This window comes from Cicer arietinum, chromosome 7, assembly GCF_000331145.2.
Source record: "Cicer arietinum cultivar CDC Frontier isolate Library 1 chromosome 7, Cicar.CDCFrontier_v2.0, whole genome shotgun sequence".
Taxonomy (NCBI): domain Eukaryota; kingdom Viridiplantae; phylum Streptophyta; class Magnoliopsida; order Fabales; family Fabaceae; genus Cicer; species Cicer arietinum.
The window spans coordinates 56,572,297-56,593,679 of NC_021166.2; the positions used below are offsets into that span (position 1 = coordinate 56,572,297).

The 21,383-nt window shown below is 28.9% G+C and overlaps 1 protein-coding gene and 8 non-coding genes across 9 annotated transcripts; 1 reads left to right on the forward strand and 8 right to left on the reverse strand.

The window, feature by feature from the left end:
- Window positions 1-18: 18 nt before the first annotated feature.
- On the forward strand, window positions 19-8,265 carry LOC101507239 (ABC transporter B family member 19-like). The gene is made up of 9 exons (XM_004510484.4): window positions 19-1,200; window positions 1,637-1,691; window positions 1,840-2,015; window positions 2,316-2,480; window positions 2,833-3,128; window positions 3,555-3,871; window positions 4,424-4,647; window positions 5,118-7,052; window positions 7,745-8,265. The coding sequence occupies exons 1-9, from the start codon at window positions 214-216 to the stop codon at window positions 8,090-8,092; spliced, it is 4,503 nt and encodes a 1,500-aa protein (XP_004510541.1). The 5' UTR covers window positions 19-213; the 3' UTR covers window positions 8,093-8,265.
- A 155-nt stretch (window positions 8,266-8,420) lies between these two features.
- Window positions 8,421-8,538, reverse strand: LOC113787888 (U5 spliceosomal RNA). Its single transcript, XR_003474407.1, has one exon. It is a non-coding gene; the product is annotated as a U5 spliceosomal RNA (small nuclear RNA).
- A 469-nt stretch (window positions 8,539-9,007) lies between these two features.
- LOC113787886 (U5 spliceosomal RNA) lies at window positions 9,008-9,124 on the reverse strand. Its single transcript, XR_003474405.1, has one exon. It is a non-coding gene; the product is annotated as a U5 spliceosomal RNA (small nuclear RNA).
- A 2,486-nt stretch (window positions 9,125-11,610) lies between these two features.
- LOC113787890 (U5 spliceosomal RNA) lies at window positions 11,611-11,731 on the reverse strand. Its single transcript, XR_003474409.1, has one exon. It is a non-coding gene; the product is annotated as a U5 spliceosomal RNA (small nuclear RNA).
- A 990-nt stretch (window positions 11,732-12,721) lies between these two features.
- LOC113787892 (U5 spliceosomal RNA) lies at window positions 12,722-12,841 on the reverse strand. The gene has a single exon (XR_003474411.1). It is a non-coding gene; the product is annotated as a U5 spliceosomal RNA (small nuclear RNA).
- Window positions 12,842-13,269: 428 nt separating this feature from the next.
- Window positions 13,270-13,387, reverse strand: LOC113787887 (U5 spliceosomal RNA). The gene has a single exon (XR_003474406.1). It is a non-coding gene; the product is annotated as a U5 spliceosomal RNA (small nuclear RNA).
- A 1,228-nt stretch (window positions 13,388-14,615) lies between these two features.
- LOC113787889 (U5 spliceosomal RNA) lies at window positions 14,616-14,731 on the reverse strand. Its single transcript, XR_003474408.1, has one exon. It is a non-coding gene; the product is annotated as a U5 spliceosomal RNA (small nuclear RNA).
- A 1,054-nt stretch (window positions 14,732-15,785) lies between these two features.
- On the reverse strand, window positions 15,786-15,905 carry LOC113787893 (U5 spliceosomal RNA). The gene has a single exon (XR_003474412.1). It is a non-coding gene; the product is annotated as a U5 spliceosomal RNA (small nuclear RNA).
- Window positions 15,906-16,422: 517 nt separating this feature from the next.
- Window positions 16,423-16,543, reverse strand: LOC113787891 (U5 spliceosomal RNA). Its single transcript, XR_003474410.1, has one exon. It is a non-coding gene; the product is annotated as a U5 spliceosomal RNA (small nuclear RNA).
- Between the last annotated feature and the right edge of the window lie 4,840 nt (window positions 16,544-21,383).

The window sequence follows — 21,383 nt, forward strand, 5'->3', positions numbered from 1 at the left end:
ACTTAAAATTACATGCCGTCCATGTACAACAACAATGTTAGCCTCAATATATCATACAAAATATTCCCAAACAAACCATTAAATTACACATTCACCTAAAAACCAGAGTTCAATAATATTTATTCAATCTTGTGTCTCAAGAAACCATCAAAGTTGTTTAACACATTAGACCAATCTCAAAACACTGGCTGCTAGGTTGCTAGCTAGCTAGCCATGGCTGATTCTTCCTTTGAGATAGACTACAACTCTTCAACCAATCATACAAGACACTATCCAACTCCTGTGAGTTACCACAGTGTATCCGGCTCTAGCTCCTTCATACATTCAACTTCTCGAAGCAATGCAACTCCGACAACACGAAGAACTCGCCACAACAAAGTTCCATCCACACCCTTTGCTTCAGATGATGACCGATCATGGCAAGGAGAAGTTTCTTGGAAGTTTAAGCCAATTGGGCTGCGCGAATATAGCACAGACTTTGGTTCTGTTCTTAGTCCATGGCCAACCAACTCCATCTCTAATCATAGCCATGTGTTTAGCCGATCGGCTAATGACTATTACCTTTCGCGAATAGGTGGTTTTAGAGACATCAAAAACTCGTCGCACGAACATTCTTCCTATGGAAGAGTTGAACTAAGGAGTCATGTTGCTAGAGACAACAATGATCATAGCTACTTTGATCAATATAGTGGATTCTCAAAATTGGGAATCATAAAAAAAGGGGTTAGTGGAAATCGAAATATTAGTAATAAGACTAGTCCATTAGCTGAGGAAGACGAACTTAGCGCGGTAGATTACAGTATAAGTGATGAACGTGTTATTTCACCTTATAGGATTAATGATCATGGTCTTGATGAGTTGTCATATGTTAAACATGATCATGGAGTGCCATCATATGGTAGTAAACCACCTAGCCAAATTTATGGTGGTTATAGTAACTATGAGAGTAAAATGGTATCAGAATATGAGGAAGATATGGATGAAGAAGATGGTGCTGGTCCTCCTAAGACAGTTGGGTTGTTTAGTTTGTTTAGGTATACAAGAAAGTGGGATTGGTTACTTGTGTTTGTTGGTTGTTTAGGTGCTCTTATAAATGGAGGATCACTTCCTTGGTATTCTTATCTTTTTGGTAAATTGGTTAATAAGCTTTCAGGAGAAGCTAAAAATGACAAAGATCTGATGATGAAGGATGTAGAGAAGGTACTAATTCTCCCTTATTGAGACTGTGAGATTGGAGGCTTGGATTTTCTATGCATTCATGGAATATGGAGGATCAGATCAAAGATTCAGACGATTCATGTTTTGACTTTGTATTTTGAACTCGATTTACCAACGTTGGAACGTGGATTGTTTGATATTGATTTGATAGTTCTGACCAGGCGAGTGCGTCAAATGTGTGATATTGGATTGAAGGGAATTTTGGATCCCTAAATTGTCAGATTAAGATTAAATGACTTACGTTCGGACTTTGTACTTTTGACCTAATTTACCATAGCTGGAACTCGGATCGTTTGATCTTAATCCAACTGTCTAAATTGTGTGATATCATGACTATTGAAATCCGAATTCAAAATGCATGCATATGATGTGGAGATGGAGTAAGTTTTCATTGTCTACTTCTTATTGTAATTTTCAGATATGTGAATTTATGGCTGGCTTAGCTGCAGTTGTGGTAATTGGAGCATATATGGGTAAGGAGATTAAATCATTAATCATATATTTATTTATTTATTTATTTCATAAATTTTTCAATGCATAGTTAGTTATGTAGAACTGTTGAGGTATATTTGAGAGTGTTAATTAACAATGATATATATTTTTTATGACTAAAATTGGCAGAGATCACATGTTGGAGGTTAGTAGGGGAGAGATCAGCTCAAAGAATAAGAACTGAGTATCTAAGAGCAATTCTTAGACAAGACATAAGTTTTTTTGATACAGAGATAAATACTGGTGATATTATGCATGGAATTGCTAGTGATGTTGCACAAATTCAAGAAGTTATGGGAGAGAAGGTTAATTCTTGTTTCCCTTATTCATCTAACAAAACCACTTGTTAGTTACTCTGCATTAATTAATTTAATATAATTAAACAAAAACTAATAGCTTTTGGATTACTAATTCACACTCATATTATATATTATTAAATAAATTAGCTTAGACTATCTTTACAGTAACTCAATACAAGCTTATTTTTTAGTAAAGAATGACACGTGTCTTTTCTTTACTTAGCTTATTTTGTTTTGAATTTTAATTTCAGAGTCTTTAGATATATATGTAGATTTAAGCTAACAAGTTGTTTGGTCCAAATGCAGATGGCTCACTTCATTCATCATGTATTTACATTCATATGTGGATATGCAGTTGGGTTTAGAAGATCATGGAAAGTCTCATTGGTTGTATTCTCAGTCACTCCATTAACAATGTTCTGTGGTATGGCTTACAAAGCACTTTATGGTGGTCTTACAGCAAAAGAGGAAGTAAGATACAAACAAACACATAACTTGAAAATTACTTAAAAATCTAACAGCAATTGTCGACACACTCTGAATGTATAAGTTAGTTATCCTCCTGATCTTTATGGCTGAGACAATGACTCGATCAATGTCAGTTTAATAAAAATAAGGGAAAACAAATGTGCCCCTCAAAATTTAACTCGTCGAACCGACACCAATCAGGTTACCGTCTCAGTCGTAAAGACGATGAGAATCGTTAATCTATATTTCTGAAAAGGGTCATTGATTGTTATAGAGTTTTGGGTGACTTTTTAAACACCGGTGATGTATTTACACTATGTTAATTCTTAATTAATTAATTTATTTTTGGCTAAAGGCTTCTTATAGAAAAGCTGGTAGCATTGCAGAACAAGCCATAAGTTCAATTAGGACAGTGTTTTCATTTGTAGCTGAGAGCCAGCTGGGTGAAAAATATTCAGAACAACTTCAAAAATCAGCTCCAATTGGAGCTAAAATTGGTTTTGCTAAAGGTGCAGGCATGGGTGTTATTTACTTAGTAACATATTCAACATGGGCTTTGGCTTTTTGGTATGGCTCTATCTTAATTGCCAAGGGTGAACTTGATGGAGGTTCAGCTATTGCTTGTTTCTTTGGTGTCAATGTTGGGGGAAGGTGTTGTTTCTTTTCTCTCTAGCTTTGTTGAATATGTTTTATTTGAATGCAAAATTATATAACTATATACTTTCAATGAAAAAGAGATTAGAGGATCTAAAATGAACAAATTTTTTGAAATGATGAAATCGAAAATTCTCCATCACATTAGTCTTTCTTTTTTTGGTAATGAAAGGGACATCCGCACAACCGATAGAAGCAAGAACATCCGCACAATCACATTAGTCTTTTTAGATTAATCAATTTAGTTCATGAAATTGTTCTGCAGGGACTAATGTGATCGATAGTTTTCAATTTCAAGAATCATTTTAAAATTGTCTTATCTACGCAATTTTAGCGACTAAATTGACGATTTATTCTTACAGTTGATATTAAAGACTATATTTGATTGTGTTCTCATAAGTATATTTAATCATTTATTGGCAGAGGCTTGGCACTAGCACTATCATATTTTGCACAATTTGCACAAGGAACTGTTGCAGCAAGCCGTGTATTCTTTATCATAGAGAGAGTTCCTGAGATTGATCCCTATAATCCTGAGGGTGGGAAACTTTCCTCAGTTCGTGGAAGGATTGAGTTAAAGAATGTTAGTTTTGCATATCCATCTCGTCCTGATTCACTTATACTTAATTCCATTAATTTGGTATTTCCATCTTCAAAAACTTTGGCATTGGTTGGTGCAAGTGGTGGTGGAAAGTCAACTATCTTTGCTCTCATAGAGAGGTTTTATGATCCTATAGAAGGTAACGAGCATATATCAAAATAACAAGTAGTCTCTTAAGTATCACTCTTTCTCTTATTTAGTATCTAAAGGATCTGTTTGGAATGACTTGTTTGAGCTTATTTACCGATATAACCACTTGTGAGACTATTTCAGAGAAGTAAGGAAATAATTTATGACACGTCCATAAGCTTTTTTTCCATAAGATCTCCATAATAGCTTATGGAAACATCTAATAGCTTGCATGAAAATAGTTCGATTATTTTATGTTCTGTTATAGAAATAGCTTATACATAAAACACATGCATGATCAATGTTTATGCTACAAATGCATAATTAAGCTGTTTATTTAATCAGATCAAATATATGAAAATAAGTAAAGCATATGAAAGTTTGTTCTATTATTCCCTAAAGTATATTCAAATCTATCCCATTATTTTAGAGACTACTTGTTAATTTTATACATTGTTATTGACTAAATAGAAGAGAAAGTGATACTTAAGAGATTAATTTGAGGGTTTACTGAAAATTTAATTATGCTACTTAACTTTGTTGAGTTTGAATATGTTTGCAGGGATTATTACCTTGGATGGTCATGATTTGAGGACACTGCAAGTGAAGTGGTTAAGGGATCAGATTGGGATGGTTGGCCAGGAGCCAATTCTGTTTGCTACATCTATACTTGAAAATGTGATGATGGGGAAGGATAATGCCACCAAGGAAGAGGCAATATCTGCTTGTATTGCTGCTGATGCTCACAACTTCATTTCTAACCTCCCACTACGCTATGACACTCAGGTGCAGTAGCCATTACAAAGATCTTTCTCTATTTCTAGATTAATGTATTCAACGAAAATGAGTTAACAATCATTTGGTCTCTAAAATGTGTAAAACAATGTCACTATAGTCTTTGAATATTTCAAATTTACAAAAAATTATTGAGTGTGTCTTTTGTTAGTAATTTCATTATTTCGTAGGCTATCCTGACTAATAGAAGACACATCAAAGGATCAAATTAACCAACAACTGGCACATGCGAGAACTAAATTGATCAACAAAAGACATTTTCAAATATATATTTTGTAATTTTGATACATTCAATAACCATTCACTCAATAAATAGGAAATAGCCCTCTCTCTTTCTCTCTTTAGCATCCAAAGAGATCAACTACTATGTGAGCACTAGTGTTTATAGACACAACCAAACAACGAACACCCAAGAATTTTATATATTGATTCTTACCAAGAAAGTACATATTATTTTGCAGGCTGGTGATAGGGGTACAAAACTTTCAGGAGGTCAAAAGCAGAGAATTGCATTGGCTAGAGCAATGATAAAGAATCCTAAAATCCTTCTTTTAGATGAACCTACTAGTGCTCTTGATGCTGAGTCAGAGTCTGCAGTCCAAAGGGCCATTGACAAGATTTCAGCAGGCAGAACAACCATTGTCATTGCTCACAGGATAGCAACAGTGAAGAATGCTGATGCCATTGTAGTTCTTGAACATGGTTCTGTCACTGAGATCGGCGACCATCGCCAGCTTATGGCGAAAGCCGGAACCTACTACAACCTTGTCAAGCTTGCAACTGAATCCATTTCAAAACCTCTTCTTCCTATAGAAAATGGCATTCAAAAAACCAATGATTTATCATCCATCAATTATAAATCTGCTCCTGATATAACAAGATCAAGATATCTAGTCGATATCTCGAGGTCTAAAACAGTGGATTCAATGCAGGATAAAGAACAAGAAGATATGGAAGATAAACAATACAAAAAACCAAGAAAATACAGACTTTCTGAGGTATGGAAATTGCAAAAGCCAGAGTTTATGATGCTATTTTCAGGCCTTGTTATGGGAATGTTTGCAGGTGCTTTTCTGTCCCTTTTTCCATTGGTTTTAGGCATATCCCTTGGAGTATATTTTGGCAATGACACTTCCAAAATGAAAAGAGATGTAGGGTACCTTTGTTTAGTACTTGTTGGCCTTGGATTTGGTTGTATACTTTCCATGACAGGACAACAAGGTTTGTGTGGTTGGGCAGGATCAAAGCTAACACTAAGGGTTAGAAACCTCTTGTTTCAATCCATTCTTAGACAAGAACCTGGATGGTTTGATTTTGATGAAAACTCCACCGGTGTATTGGTTTCAAGGCTCTCGATAGACTCAGTTAGTTTTCGTTCGGTACTCGGCGACAGATTCTCAGTCCTTCTTATGGGGTTAAGTTCAGCAGCTGTTGGACTTGGTGTTTCCTTTGTATTTAATTGGAAACTAACCCTTGTTGCAGCTGCTGTAACCCCTTTAACTCTTGGTGCAAGTTACATAAACTTGATCATAAACATTGGTCCAAAAGTTGATAACAACTCTTATGCAAAAGCTAGCAACATTGCTTCTGGTGCAGTTTCAAATATAAGGACAGTTGCTACATTTTCAGCTCAGGAACAAATAGTCAATTCCTTTGATAGAGCCTTATCAGAACCTAGGAAAAAGTCCTTAAAAAGTTCACAGCTTCAAGGTCTTGTATTTGGATTCTTTCAAGGTGCAATGTATGCAGCATACACCTTAACTCTTTGGTTTGGTGCATACCTTGTAAAACTTAACAAAGGTGATTTTGAAGATGTTTATAAGATTTTTCTCATTCTTGTTTTGAGTTCATTTTCTGTTGGACAACTAGCTGGTTTAGCACCAGATACTTCTATGGCTGCTACAGCAATTCCATCAGTTCAAGATGTTATAAACAGAAAACCATTGATAGGGAATGATGGAAGAAAAAGTAGGAAAGTTGACAGATCAAAGCCTTTTAAAATAGAATTCAAAATGGTGACATTTGCATATCCATCAAGGCCTGAGGTAACTGTGTTGAGGGATTTCTGTTTGAAGGTTAAAGGTGGAAGCACAGTGGCTTTGGTGGGACCAAGTGGATCAGGAAAATCAACAGTTGTGTGGCTGACACAGAGGTTCTATGATCCTGATCAAGGAAATGTGATGATGGGTGGTGTGGATTTGAGGGAGATTGATGTGAAGTGGTTGAGGAGACAAATAGGTTTAGTTGGTCAAGAACCTGCATTGTTTGCTGGGAGCATAAGGGAAAATATTGCATTTGGAGACCAAAGTGCTTCATGGGCTGAAATTGAAGCTGCTGCAAAAGAGGCTTACATCCACAAGTTCATCAGTGGCCTTCCTCAGGGTTATGAAACTCAGGTATGTTAATAGACACTCAATACTTCCACCAAAGCAAAATTGTATTATAACAAAAACATTGAATTTTGACAACCATTATATGAGGGATCCAGATTCTCTAGGGAAATAAAATCCATGCAGTCAGGCAGTTAATAAGTCGTGGCCGTCGGATCAAAATTGAACAACTAAAAATTTGAGTTGATGATCCCAGACTTACTGATTGCAAGACTGGATGGACTCTCAAAATGCATGGAATTCGGATTTGATACTACATGGTGTCTATTTACCTATGCATAATTACCTACTTCATATGTTCAGTCATGTTTATTTAAAGCATTATGAAAATCAAATCATATTTTATGCCACATCATTTTTTAGTGAAGTAACTATTAGCATTTATCAACATTTTAGATTGACTTATTTGAATTTATTTATTGACATAAGTACTTGTGAGAGTATTTAAGAGAGCTTATGAAAAAACTTATGACGATAAGTTGTTTTCAGCTTACTTCCATAAACTCTCTAAGATAGCTTGTGAAAACAATATATAGCTTATATAAAAGTAGTTTCCCTTTATTTTATCTTTTTGCAAGAATAGCTTCTAAATAAACACTTATATGATAAAAGCTATGGCATAAACACTTAATTTTTCCAACGACTTTCTATTAATAAAACATGATTATTTAATAATATTCTCTCTATATATATACTAGGTTGGTGAAAGTGGGGTCCAATTATCAGGTGGACAGAAACAAAGGATTGCTATAGCAAGGGCCATATTGAAGAAATCAAAGGTGCTTTTGCTTGATGAAGCAAGCAGTGCATTGGACTTGGAATCAGAGAAACACATTCAAGAAGCTCTTAAGAATGTTTCAAAAGAGGCAACAACAATAATAGTTGCACACCGTCTTTCCACAATAAGAGATGCTGATAAAATTGCAGTCATGAGAAATGGAGAAGTGGTTGAGTATGGAAGCCATGACACTCTCATTTCTTCCATTCAAAATGGTTTGTATGCTAGCCTTGTTCGAGCTGAGACTGAAGCCAATGCCTTTTCTTGATCCTTAAAAATATGAGCATGTAATTTTCATGAATTCTGATAAGACAATACAAATGATATCCATTGGCCAATATCAAATGGATTAAGATAAAAAAAATGACAAAATAGGAGATGTACTGTGTAAACTAGTTTTATATTAACAATCAATGAGAATCTTCCAATACAACAATGCAACCACACTTTTGTAAAAATATTTTGTAAGAATATTTCGCCAAATCACATTTTTATCAATAGATTATTACATTATCAATATAAAGCTTCATTTGTAATATTTATAAAAAAAACAATCAACAAATGAAAACAAAAAAATTTACACTTTGTTGCAGGACATCTTCAATAAAGAAGAAATCCTTCAAAAAATTGACATATGCCTTTTAATACGGTGAACACACGGTATTCTTTAGTAAAAGGCGAAAGAATAGTTCGCTTTGTACTCACCACAAGGCTGTGTGTCTATAGTTAGCATGACTCTTAGGTTTTTATATTGCATCTCATGTCAGTGGCAGTCAATGTTTATTTGATGTGGGACTTATTGACTCATCATAAAATGAATGAATATCTAGTATCTAGATTAATAACTTCCTATAAAAAAAAAAAAAAAAAGATCTAGATTAATAACTGTGAGGAATTGACTGTATTTTATAAAAAATAATTACCTATCATCAGCTCAACTAGACAAACTATGTTTGTTTCTTTGTTACTAGTTTCTTATAGACTGTTAGTTTCTTAATGTGAAGGGATTTTAAGTATTATCATCTAACTTTACACCAAGCAGTTCAGATTTTCCTTCATTCCAATATCATGTGATCTAATTAAACACCACCTACATAAAATTTAGTTGAAGGTCAACATTAAATGTTTATGGACAATTATATTTATTTTCCACCAAAAGTACAAACATTTGAACTTCATTTTAGGATTTCGTCGAAGAAATCCTTCAAAAATTTGACATATGCCTCATAATGTGATGAATACACGGTATTCTTTAGTAAAAGGCGAAAGAATAGTTCGCTTTGTATTCATCACAAGGCTGGATGTTTATATCAAAATGGTTATGAAATATTTATATTGTATTTCATGTAAGTGTTACTCGTTGTTTGCATATGTGGGACTAATTTTTTTGTCATGATAATATAATAGAATTATCTAATCTTCATTATACTCCCATTACAATATACTGTTTTTTTAATTCTCATGTCTTCTCTTCACCTCTTCATGTATGGTAATTAATCATGTTTGAGGTATTGTCGGATGTTAAACATGGACATCTCTCCAATCAGGATTCAATCCGTAATTTGCCACATTGTAAGAGACTAGTATTTTTAATGGATTCAACATTCTTTATACATTGGTATATATGTTATGTTATTGTAAAAAAAAAAAATCATTGTATAGTGATTCAAACAAGTTATATTTCTCACTAATGAGTTTATCTTGAAATAATAAGATCTAAGATCTAGCTTGACAATTCTTCTATTTAGACATGATAAAGGTTGGGTGGACCATGCTTTTATTCTTGTCATTAATTTGCATTTTTTAAGGCTCAATAACAAGCCATTTCTAGATTTTAAAGAATTTTAAAAAATTGAATAAATTTGCAAATAACAGGTTAATTTGTTTAACCAAATAACTGATTAAGTATCAATCTTGTTTAACATGATCATATAAGATTATGTAAGATATACAAGTGAATGGAAATAGTATTTTTCACTTATTTATGAGCTTATCATAATATGTTGTAGCTTGAATAAACATAATAAAGTTGTATAAAACCGATTGAATAATTTCTTTAACTAAATATCAAATTAAGTAAAATAAATCACCTACCATTAATCAATTAACTAAACTACCTATGCTTGGTTCATATCAAATTGTCATTGATTTTCATTTTTGAAGGCTCAAGAATTTATGGGTTTTTTATTTCACAAGTGTCTATTATAATATGGTCATATTTTGTTTATTAATAAAAACCTCATCTGCCTATATATATTGGATTATAGGGAAGTGGTGTAAAACATCTTTATCTAGCATTATTCTAAGTAGTTATAGTTAAAGGTCGTCAAACTATCGATTTAACACTTAAACTCTTTCAAGTTTATAATTTTAGATCATAAAAATGAGTCAATTTGTATGTAAACTATATTTTTGATAAGCTCTTTTGAGTTTAAGTAAACTATGATAAAGCTCTTTCGATTTTACTAATGTTTTATGAGTTTACAATTCTACATTTGTTTAATTTAAAATGTAAAATTTTAATAAATATTAGTCAATATGCAATTTAATCACGTGGTTGATTTTTAAAAGTAAATTTATGTTTTTAGTATTGCTTTTAAGGACAACTATTATGCCTCGACGTGACTTTGTTGTTTTTCTACCATTTTTTTTAGTCTATCATAAATATTGACCTATTTAAAAATATTTTTGATTTATTATGAAGATTAGATGTTGAATTATTATTATTTTAATGACATTATATCGTCTATATGTGTCATATATATGTTATTTTAATATTAGATAAATTATCACAAGTTTATGAGTCAAGTCTACATTTTAAGTAAGCTATATACATTTATTTATACTCGAGTTTAACGATCTTGAATAGATATATTTTTTAACAATAATGAAAAAGAATATAAAACTTAAATTGAAATGATTTAATTTCATATATACTACATTGCGAGACTGTGCGACAAATCAATAATGAGCGTTAAGATTTTATTTTGCATTTCATGTCTCCTAAAAATTGTTTAACGATATGGGACGTAATGCATGCCAAATTTCTAATGATATTAGAGCCATTGAGTGCGATTTGTTAATGTGGATTAAATGGTTAAAAACTCATTTAATCAAATAGAGCCAAAAGTATGAGGCAAAAGATAGAAAAGTGAATAAAAGATAAAAAAGTATGAGGCAAAAGATAGAAAACTCATTTAATAACTTCCTGTCAATAAATAAATAAATCTAGATTAATAACTGTGATTAACACCATGTTTGAATCATATGATGAGACTTTTATCTCTTGCCTTTCAACTTATATTTCTCACTCACAAGCTTGTCATGAATAACAAGTCGTATCTTGAATGCACATAACAAAATTGTATGCTCCGTATTTGATTAATGATTGAACCCATATTTGATTAATGATTGAACCACACTAAGATTGTGTCAATATAAATGTTAATCACATTATATTTATTTTCCAATAAAAAGTATAAATATTTGAACTTAATTTCAGGTTTTCTTTCAAAGAAGAAATCCCTAAATTTTTTGACATATGCCTCATAATGTAATGAATACACGGTATTCTTTAGTAAAAGGGTAAGTGTTAGTCATTGTTTGCAGATGTGAGACTTTAATTTTTTGCTACGTTATACCAAAAGTATAAATAATATTTGAACTTTAATTCAAGATTTCTTCTACAAGAAATAAATCTTTCAATAAATTGACATATATCTTTTAATATAGTGAATATATAGCATTTTCCAACAACAAGTATAAATATTTGAACTTAATTTCAGGATTTCTTCCAAGAAAGAAATCCTTCAAAAAAAAATTGACATATGCCTCGTCATGTGATGAATACACGGTATTCTTTAGTAAAAGGCGAAAGAATAGTTCGCTTTGTACTCACCACAAGGCTGTGTATCTAAGTTGAAATAGTCGTAGAATATTTATATTAACATCAATATGTCATTGTTAGTAATTATTACCGATGTGGGACTTCATTGATTAATAGTGTTTGCAAAATTGTGTTTTAAATTTTAATTATCTATACATTTAGGTTGGAGTATTCATTATTTTATATTCTTGTTTCTATATATTGGTGCCCAGACCTCTATTCTTGTCATTGATTTTAATTTTTGAAGGTTCAATAATTTATGGGTTTAGAACTTTTCCTTTCTTGGTTTCACAAGTCTCTATAATATGGTTATGATTAGAGAACATATGACCAATTATATAACTTCCCCTACAATAAAAACTACACAACATTTAAATAAATAAGATAATTTTTTTTCATTAATAATAACTTCATTTGGCTATATATATATTGAATTAGATGGAAGTTTTGTAAATCATGTTTATCTAACATTATTATAAGAATTAAGATGGATTATAATAAACCGAGTGATGACGAAAATAACATAAATGTTAATCCATTGCGACAAATGCACTTGTTGAATGAACTACATTAGTTAAGAATCAAAATGGATTAGAATAAGTCGAATGATGACGAAAATGACCTAAATATTAATCCATTGAGACTAATACATTTATTAGATGAACTACATTACCTAAATTATGAAATTTCAACTTGATATAAATGAGACAGTGAATTTAACAAGATCATACATTGTTTGATCTCACATCATATCTAACCATATAAATATTAAACTAATACATTAATAAAAAATAATACCCCTCAAAATTTTGTAAGAATAAACTAAACCTAATACAAAAACTAAAACATGCCAAATTACTAAATACATTTGAAGTATTTTTAAGAATATTTAGCCAAATCACCTCATTTTTATCAATAGATTATTACATTCTCAATATAAAGCTTCATATGCAATTTTTACGTATAAACAATTAAAAAACGAAAACGCAAATGTTTAAACTTCAATCCAAGACTTCTTCTATAAAGAAAAACCCTTCAAAAAATTAACATGTGTCTTTTAATATGGCGAAACACACGGTATTCTTTAGTAAAAGGTGAAATAATAATTTGCTTTGTACTCACCATAAGGCTCGATGTCTAAACTAGCATAGGTCTTAAGGCTTTTATAATGCATCTCATGTTAGTGGCAATCAGAATTTTATTTGATGTGAGATTTATTGACTGAGCATAACATGGATGAATATCTAGTATTTAGATTAATAACATCTTGTCAAAAATATATAAAAATCTAGATTAATAATTGAGATTAGCATCATGGCTTGTAATTAAGTGTCTCTAAATCATATTTCTTAATCACAAGCTTGTCATGAATAACAAGTTTGTAGCTTGAATACATAAGAACAAAATTGTATTCAACTAATTTAATAGATTGTTTAACAAAATATTCAACTTTCTAAAAATAATCACCTTTAATTAAACTAAGACATATTATAAATGTTAATGGACATATTATATTTATTTTCCATCAAAAAGTATAAATATTTAAACTTCATTTTAGAATTTCTTACAAAGAAGAAATCCTTCAAAAAATTGACATATGTCTCATAATGTGATGAATACACGGTATTCTTTAGTAAAAGGCGAAAGAATAGTTCGCTTTGTATTCACCACAAGACTATGTTTTCATAACAAAATGGTTCTTGAATATTTATATTGTATTTCATGTAAGTGTTAGTCATTGTTTGCAGATGTGGGACTTAAATTTTTTGCCATGATAATACAATAGAATTATCTAATCCACATTATACTCCCATATTTATATTGTTTTTATTTTTATTTTTAATTTTCATGTGTTCTCTTCACCCCTTCACGTATGGTAATCAATCATGTTTGAGACATCGTCGGACATTAAATATAGATATCTCTCCAATCAAGATTCAATTTGTGATTTGCCACGTTGTGCGAGACTAATCTTTTTATTGGACGTAACCCTCCTGATACGTTGATATATCTATTTTTCTGTTGTAAAAAAATGCTTGAATAATAGCTTAAACAAGTATACTTCTCACTAACGAGTTTATCTTGAAATAATAAGATATAGTTTGACAATTTTTCTATGTGAGACATGATAAAGAGTGGGTGGAACAAGCCTTTATTTTTGTCATTAATATGCATTTTTTTAAGGCTCATGAACAAGCCATTTCTAGGCTATAAATAATTTAAATAAACAGAATAAATTTTTAAATAACTGGTTAAGTATTTTGTTTAGCCAAATATCAAACTTGTATAATAAAAAAGATTATCTAAGATATATAAGTTAATGACAAGAGTATTTAATATTTTACACTTATTTATGAGCTTATCATGATATGTTGTAGCTTGAATAAACAGATAAAATTATATATAATTGGTTGAATAATTTCTTTAATCAAATATCAAATTAAGTAAAATAAAATCACTTATCATCAACCAATTAACTAAACTACCTATGTTTGGTTCATGTCAAAAGCAGTGTATTTATCTAGTATTACTCTAAGAATATCTCTAACGATAAATTCAATTTGGGTTCATTAATTAGGATCAACTGTGTCATATAACCGTGAAACAACTCATTTATTTATACATTAATATTTTATTACAACTTAAAATATTAATTTGAATATTTCAATTAATATTATTATACATTATTTTAATTTAAAATTAAAATAAAATTGAACTTAAATTTTAGAACAATAATAAAAATAAAAAGAAAAGCTAACGGTCATAAATTATTATTATTAATAAATTAAAAATAAGCTAATGTTCATAAATTAATAAAAAAAATGTAACAGTCATTAATTTATTATTATTAATAATAAATTAATAAAAAATATAACAGTTATAAATATTGAACCTTAATTTCCGGATTTCTTCTAGAAAAAATCCTTCAAAAAATTGACATATGCCTCATAATGTGATGAATACACGGTATTCTTTAGTAAAAGGCGAAAGAATAGTTCGCTTTGTACTCACCACAAGACTGTGTGTTTAAGTTGAAATAGTTGTAGAATATTTATATTAACATGAATATGTCATTGTTAGTGATTACTACTGATGTAGGACTTCATTATGTCTTAACATTATAATAACATAACAAGGATATCATTATAATAGCATAACAAAGATATCTAGATGTAAGTGATTAATATTGAGTCTGCAAAATTGTGTTTTAAATTTTATTTATCTATATAGGTTGGAGTATTCATTATCTTATATTCATGTTTCTATATATTGGTGCACAAACCTCTATTCTTTCATTTATTTTAATTTTTGAAGGTTCAAGAATTTATGGGTTTAGAACTTATTTCTTGATTTCACAAGTATATTTAATATGATTATGATTTGAGAATATATGACCAACTATATAACTCTCCTACAATAAAAACTGTACAATATTTAAATAAATAAGATAAATTTATTTATTAATAAAAATTTCATTTGGCTATGTATATATTGGATTATAGAGAAGTTTTGTAAATCATGTTTATCTAACATTATTGTAAGAATTAAGATGGATTATAATAAATCAAGTGACGACGAAAATAACATAAATGTTAATCAATTGCAAAAAATCCACTTGTTGAATGAACTACATTAGCTAAGAACCAAAATGGATTAGAATAAGCCAAATGATGACGAAAATGACATAAATGTTAATCCATTGAGACTAATGCATTTATTGGATGAACTACATCACCTAACTTATGAAACTTCAAACTTGATCTAAATGAGACAATGAATTTAACAAGATCATACATTGTTTGATCTCACATCATATCTTACCATATAATTATTAAACTAATACATTAATAAAAATAACACCCCTCAAAATTTTGTAAGAATAGACTAAACCTAATACAAAAAGTAAAACATGCCAAATTACTAAATACATTTGAAGTATTTTTAAGAATATTCAGCCAAATCACCTCATTTTTATCAATAGATTATTACATTATCAATATAAAGCTTCATATGCATTTTTTACATATAAACAATCAAAAAATGAAAACTTAAATATTTAAACTTCAATAGAGTACTTCTTCCATAAAGAAGAAATCCTTCAAAAAATTGACATGTGCCTTTTAGCATGATGAAACACATGGTATTTTTTAGTAAAAAGCGAAAAAATAATTCACTTTGTACTCCCCACATGTGTCTAAACTAGCATAGCTCTTAAGACTTTTTATATTGCATCTCATGTCAGTGGTGAGATTAATAAATGTGATTAGCGTCATGACTTGTAATTAACTGTGTCTAAATCATATGATTAAACGAGGCTTTCATTATTTACATTTAAACTGATATGTCTTACTCACAAGCTTGCCATGAATAACAAGTTGTAGCTTGAATGCATAGAACAAAATTGTATGGAACTGATTGAATAATTTGTTTAACAAAATATCAAACTTACTTTATAAAAATAATTACCTATCATTAACCAGTTAACTAGGCAACCTATGCTTATTTATTTGTTACTAATAGTATGTTAGTTATAGGTAAGTTATTTAGATTTTCCTTCAACAATAATAAAATAATGCATTACTTTCAATATCATGTCATCTCATTGAACCACATCAATATAAAATTTAGTTGATGTCCAATATCTATTTTAATGGACTTATTATATTTATTTTCCACAAAACATATAAATAATATCTAAACTTCAATTCAAGACTTCTTTTATAAAGAAGAAACCCTTCAAAAATTTGACATATACCTCATTATGTGATAAATACACAGTATTCTTTAGTAAAAGGCGAAAGAATAGTTCTTTTTGTACTCACCACAAAGTTGTGTGTTTAAGTTGAAATGGTCGTAAGATATTTATATTATCCTGAATATGTCATTGTTAGTGATTAGTACCGATGTGGGACTTCGTTATTTCTTAATATTATAACATCATAACAAAGATATCTAGATATAAGTGATTAATAGTGTGCCTGGAAAATTATGTTTTACATTTTAATTATTTATACATATAGGTTGGAGTACTCATTATATTATATTCTTATTTCTATATATTGGTGCACAAACCTCTATTCTTGTCATTGATTTTCATATTTGTTGGCTCAAAAATTTATGGGTCTTGAACTTGTATGATTTGAGAACATGAGACCAAAAATATAATTCTCCCTACAATAAAAACCACACATAATTTAAATAAATAAAATAAATTTATTTGTTAATAAGAACCTCATTTGCCTATATATATTTGATTATAGGAAATGGTGTAAATCATGTTTATCTAGCATTATTATAAGAATTAAAATGTATTAGAATAAATCGAGTGATGACGAAAGTAACCTAACTATTGAGACTAATGCACTTAATGAACTATATTGGTTAAAAATCAATATATATATATATATATATATATATATATATATATATATATATATATATATATATATATATATATATTTATCTTTCTTTTAAAATAATAACATAATATGGTTATCTAAATATAAGTGATTGATATTGTACCAGCACATTTTACATGTTTATGGTAATTGTTACTTTGATTTGATAGTAAAATTTCTGAGTTTTAAAAAATAATAACTAAATGTACTAGAAGGAAAGGAAGAAGAGCCTAACCTGTGAAACTTCAACTTAAAAATGGTTCGGTTACATTGCTAGAATGCATAAGAAAAGAATCATATACATTGATCTAAATGAGACAATGCATTTAACGAGATTATACACTGTTAGATGTCAAATCATATCTCACCATATAAATATTATCTTTACCATTGAAAAAAAATATAAAGTTCTACATTAAAAATAGATTAAATCCAAAAAACATTTATAAAAAATATCACCCTCAAAATTTTATAAGAATAGATTAAACCTAATAAAAAAAATTAAAACATGGCAAATTACTAGTACCTTTGAAGTATTTTTTCCACGACCATGATAAAACTGACATTTGCTGGGTACCAAAAAATAATCACTAAAATATGGATGAATAATAAAAATTAAACTTGATTATAAGACTTCTTCCATTAAAAAAAAAAAATCCTTCAAAAAATTGATATATACCTTTAAATGTAGTGAGCACACAATGCTTTTTAGTAAAAAAAATGAAAGATTTTGTGTTCACCACAAGGTTGTGTGATAATCAAGAATGGATAAGGTTGTGTGATGAATCAATAATGGATGTTAGGAATATTATTCTCATTTCATGTCAATCTCAATTATTGTTAAACAATTTCGCACCATTTCATTCTTAGCACGATAAATATATAATAGGACTTAATGCATGCAAATGTTATTAGAGTATTTTAGTGTAATTAGATAATCAAAGTTAATTGTTAAAAATTCATAAAATAAAAGAGAGTCAAAAGTAAGAGGCATAAGAGGGATTAAAAATGAAAAAGTAGTCACAAATGTTTTTTCAAATAATAATCTTAGAGAGAATGTAAAGCTTCAACAAAAAATAATTCAAAAAAATTTGACACAAACTCGCAAAGGGGTTTATCTAAAAAAATCAACAAAATCACTTTCTTTTTTATTATAAAATAAAATGAGTGAGAAGACAGTGTCTCAATTCAAAATAAAAAAAAAACATAGTTGAATATTTACAAAATAATTTATATTTGTCTCTATATAATGATACTAGTAGGACTCAAAATTGTATCCTATAAATTCAAGATTTATCTTTTTACTATTAGAATAAACCATTAAAATTACAAAATCATTGTTTAAAAAATGGAATCATCAAGTCAAAAATATTAATTGTCTATAATCAAAATAAAGTAAACGACATTTGGTTTTAATTATAATCTTAATACATGCAACTACATGAATTGAAAAAACTTACCTTGTGACTAACAATTGAAATGTATAATCAAAATGCCAATATTAAGAGAAAGAATCCATGATGGAGAACAAGAACACATGCTAAGAATTTTGGTAAGTCATCAAGCATGTGCCCTGCTTCTCCAGCATGGTTCAGCCTCCTCATTGTTTCCTCGTAGATGCTATGTCACTTATATCTTGGTCAAGTCACTCATTGTTTCATTCTATAAGTAGTGTGGCTTAGAGAGTTGAATTGATAATATGGAAACATATTATAATATATATAAAAAGATTGTGATCAATTTATACTATTGTGTCCAACTTTATATTATGACACCTCAAATAATTTTCAAAGTTATGACAATGAGATGTCTCAAAATTGTTTTATTGAATAAAAATTCATGCTGTTTATTTTGAATTATATCAAATAATTTTATATTTAAATAAAATTTTATATACATAATATATATGATAATATCTGGTGAATTTTGCAAACGATTATGTTTTAAAAGATGTCATAATTGAAATTTCACACTGTAGAAAATTGATCCTCACCCATGTATTGGTTGGCAACCATTTTCTTGGTGAGGATGGTGGTTGAACATTGTATCTTTTTTAAATAAAAAATAAATAAATTGTATTATGACATATGGTAATTAATTAATCAACATGGTTTTGTTCGGGTGATAGTTGAAGTTTGGCAGCCAAATAATTGAGATGAGTTTTTTAAAACCTCTTGGTTGAAAAGAAAAGTGAAATCAAATTACCAAACGCCAACAAAAATTAGCCTACAGACACACCCACCAATGCCTTGCATTCCAAGCATTCACAAAAGTTAAAAACTAGTAATGCCTTGATCAACTACATGTTTTAACAAATACAATTTAAACAACAAAAAACTTACCACACACTTCATTGATTCATATATTTGATAATTGCATTCCAACTATTTGGTAGCTGAAATTAACAACCATTTCGTAATAATTAGACATATATTTCCCTCTATTGTATTAAAATAATACTTACTTTCATTTATTAATGATGGTGGTTATATATATGCATTTAATTTTTACTTTTTTTATGTAAAATAGATACAATTACTAATTTGTCTCTAATTGTTATTGTTATCTCCATGATATTAAGGAATTAATGCAAATATATTTTTAAAATAATGTTATCTATATCTATCTATACTATATATATATTTCAGACTTATTCTTTCAAAAATAAATCTCAATATATAGTACTTTTTAATTGGTTCTTACACCACACTCCTCATAATATCTCATTTAACGTTCCTGATAAAATTAAAATATTAAAATAATAAATTATTTATTTTCAGTTAATAAAATTATAATAATCAAATAAAATATAGACAATTAATTTATTGTGTGAATTTAAATTATCAAAAGGAATGGATGTGTTTGTTTGAAATTAAATAAAAATAATTTTTAATTTAAAAAATTTAGAGATTATTTTTTAGAAATTTGTTTAAAAATGATTTTTTTTTTATTTTCGTTTGTTTACTATCATTTTTTATTAAAAAAAAAACATAATTTGTTTGTATACAATTGTATAAAAGCGATTTTTAAACTACAAAATTATCATAAAAGATATGACTTTTCTAAATACACTAATCTCTCTGTTCTAAAATCACCATAAGCATGTTGTCATGGTTTAATTATACATAGACATCAAGGTAGTAGCTACTACTTGTAGAATCTTTGTTATGCTATGCGTCAATATCTAAAGCATTTGATGTGAAAATTACTATAACTGAACAATTGAAATAAATAAACACACAAAAACAAAAATAATTTTGTATGAACATCTGAATGATGTATTGTAAAGATAAATGATTCAAATAAAAGACTTAGAAAAAAAAAACGATGTGGAGAAACCGAAAAGGAAAAGGAGAAAAAAACTTACTTAATAAAAGTCATTAACATGGAACATGAAATACGGCCACAAGGAGAAAATGCATTTAATGAACGGATGCAATTATAATAAAAACGGATGAAGGATAATTTTGGATTTTCCAAAAAGGTAAGGTAATTATATCATTTTATCTCATCAATGAATTAAATTCCGTATTTTAAAATTAAATTATGTATTTTAAAATTTTGTAGCATCTTTCTCTCTCATCTATAGCAGGAGCCAAATTCAAAAATTCTATCTTTATATAATAATTTCCATTTCCAATTTAAAATATATACACTAATTATAAAACAGCTATTTTTTCAAAAAAATTGTAAAATAGCTATGCAATATTATGCAAGATATACTCAGTCATCCTTAAATAAGGAAATAAATAATAATAGTGCATATTTGAAAGAAAAAAAATGGTTCACGGCTATATATCATCCTTTTTCAAAAATATAAAAAACAAAAATCAAGACTTTGCTTTAAGTCTTTTTGTTTTAGACACTCATACTAATTCTGGTGAAAAAAGAAAAGAAAAGAAATTACATGTTGAGAAATTTCTTTTTGAATGATTAAGGGAAGATGAAAAAAAGGAGAGTAAAAGAAAAAGAAAATTATTATAAAAAAAAGTGAAAGAGGAAAAGAAAAGCAGAGTAACATAACAAAAGCTAATCTGTGTCAAATTTACATTTATAATTTAATGATAATATTTTTTTGGTAGCATAAAAAGCCTGATTTGTTGCATTTAATTGAATGGTGATAATATGAAAAAATTGAATTATCCTTATAATTTTTGTTGAGAGGGTACCTTTGTAATTCAATATACAACCAGTTTCAACCATTTTCAATGTGAACTTGTCTGATTTGTCTCGGCTTTATTTGCTAAACAACAAAATGAGTTCCTTTTTTTATA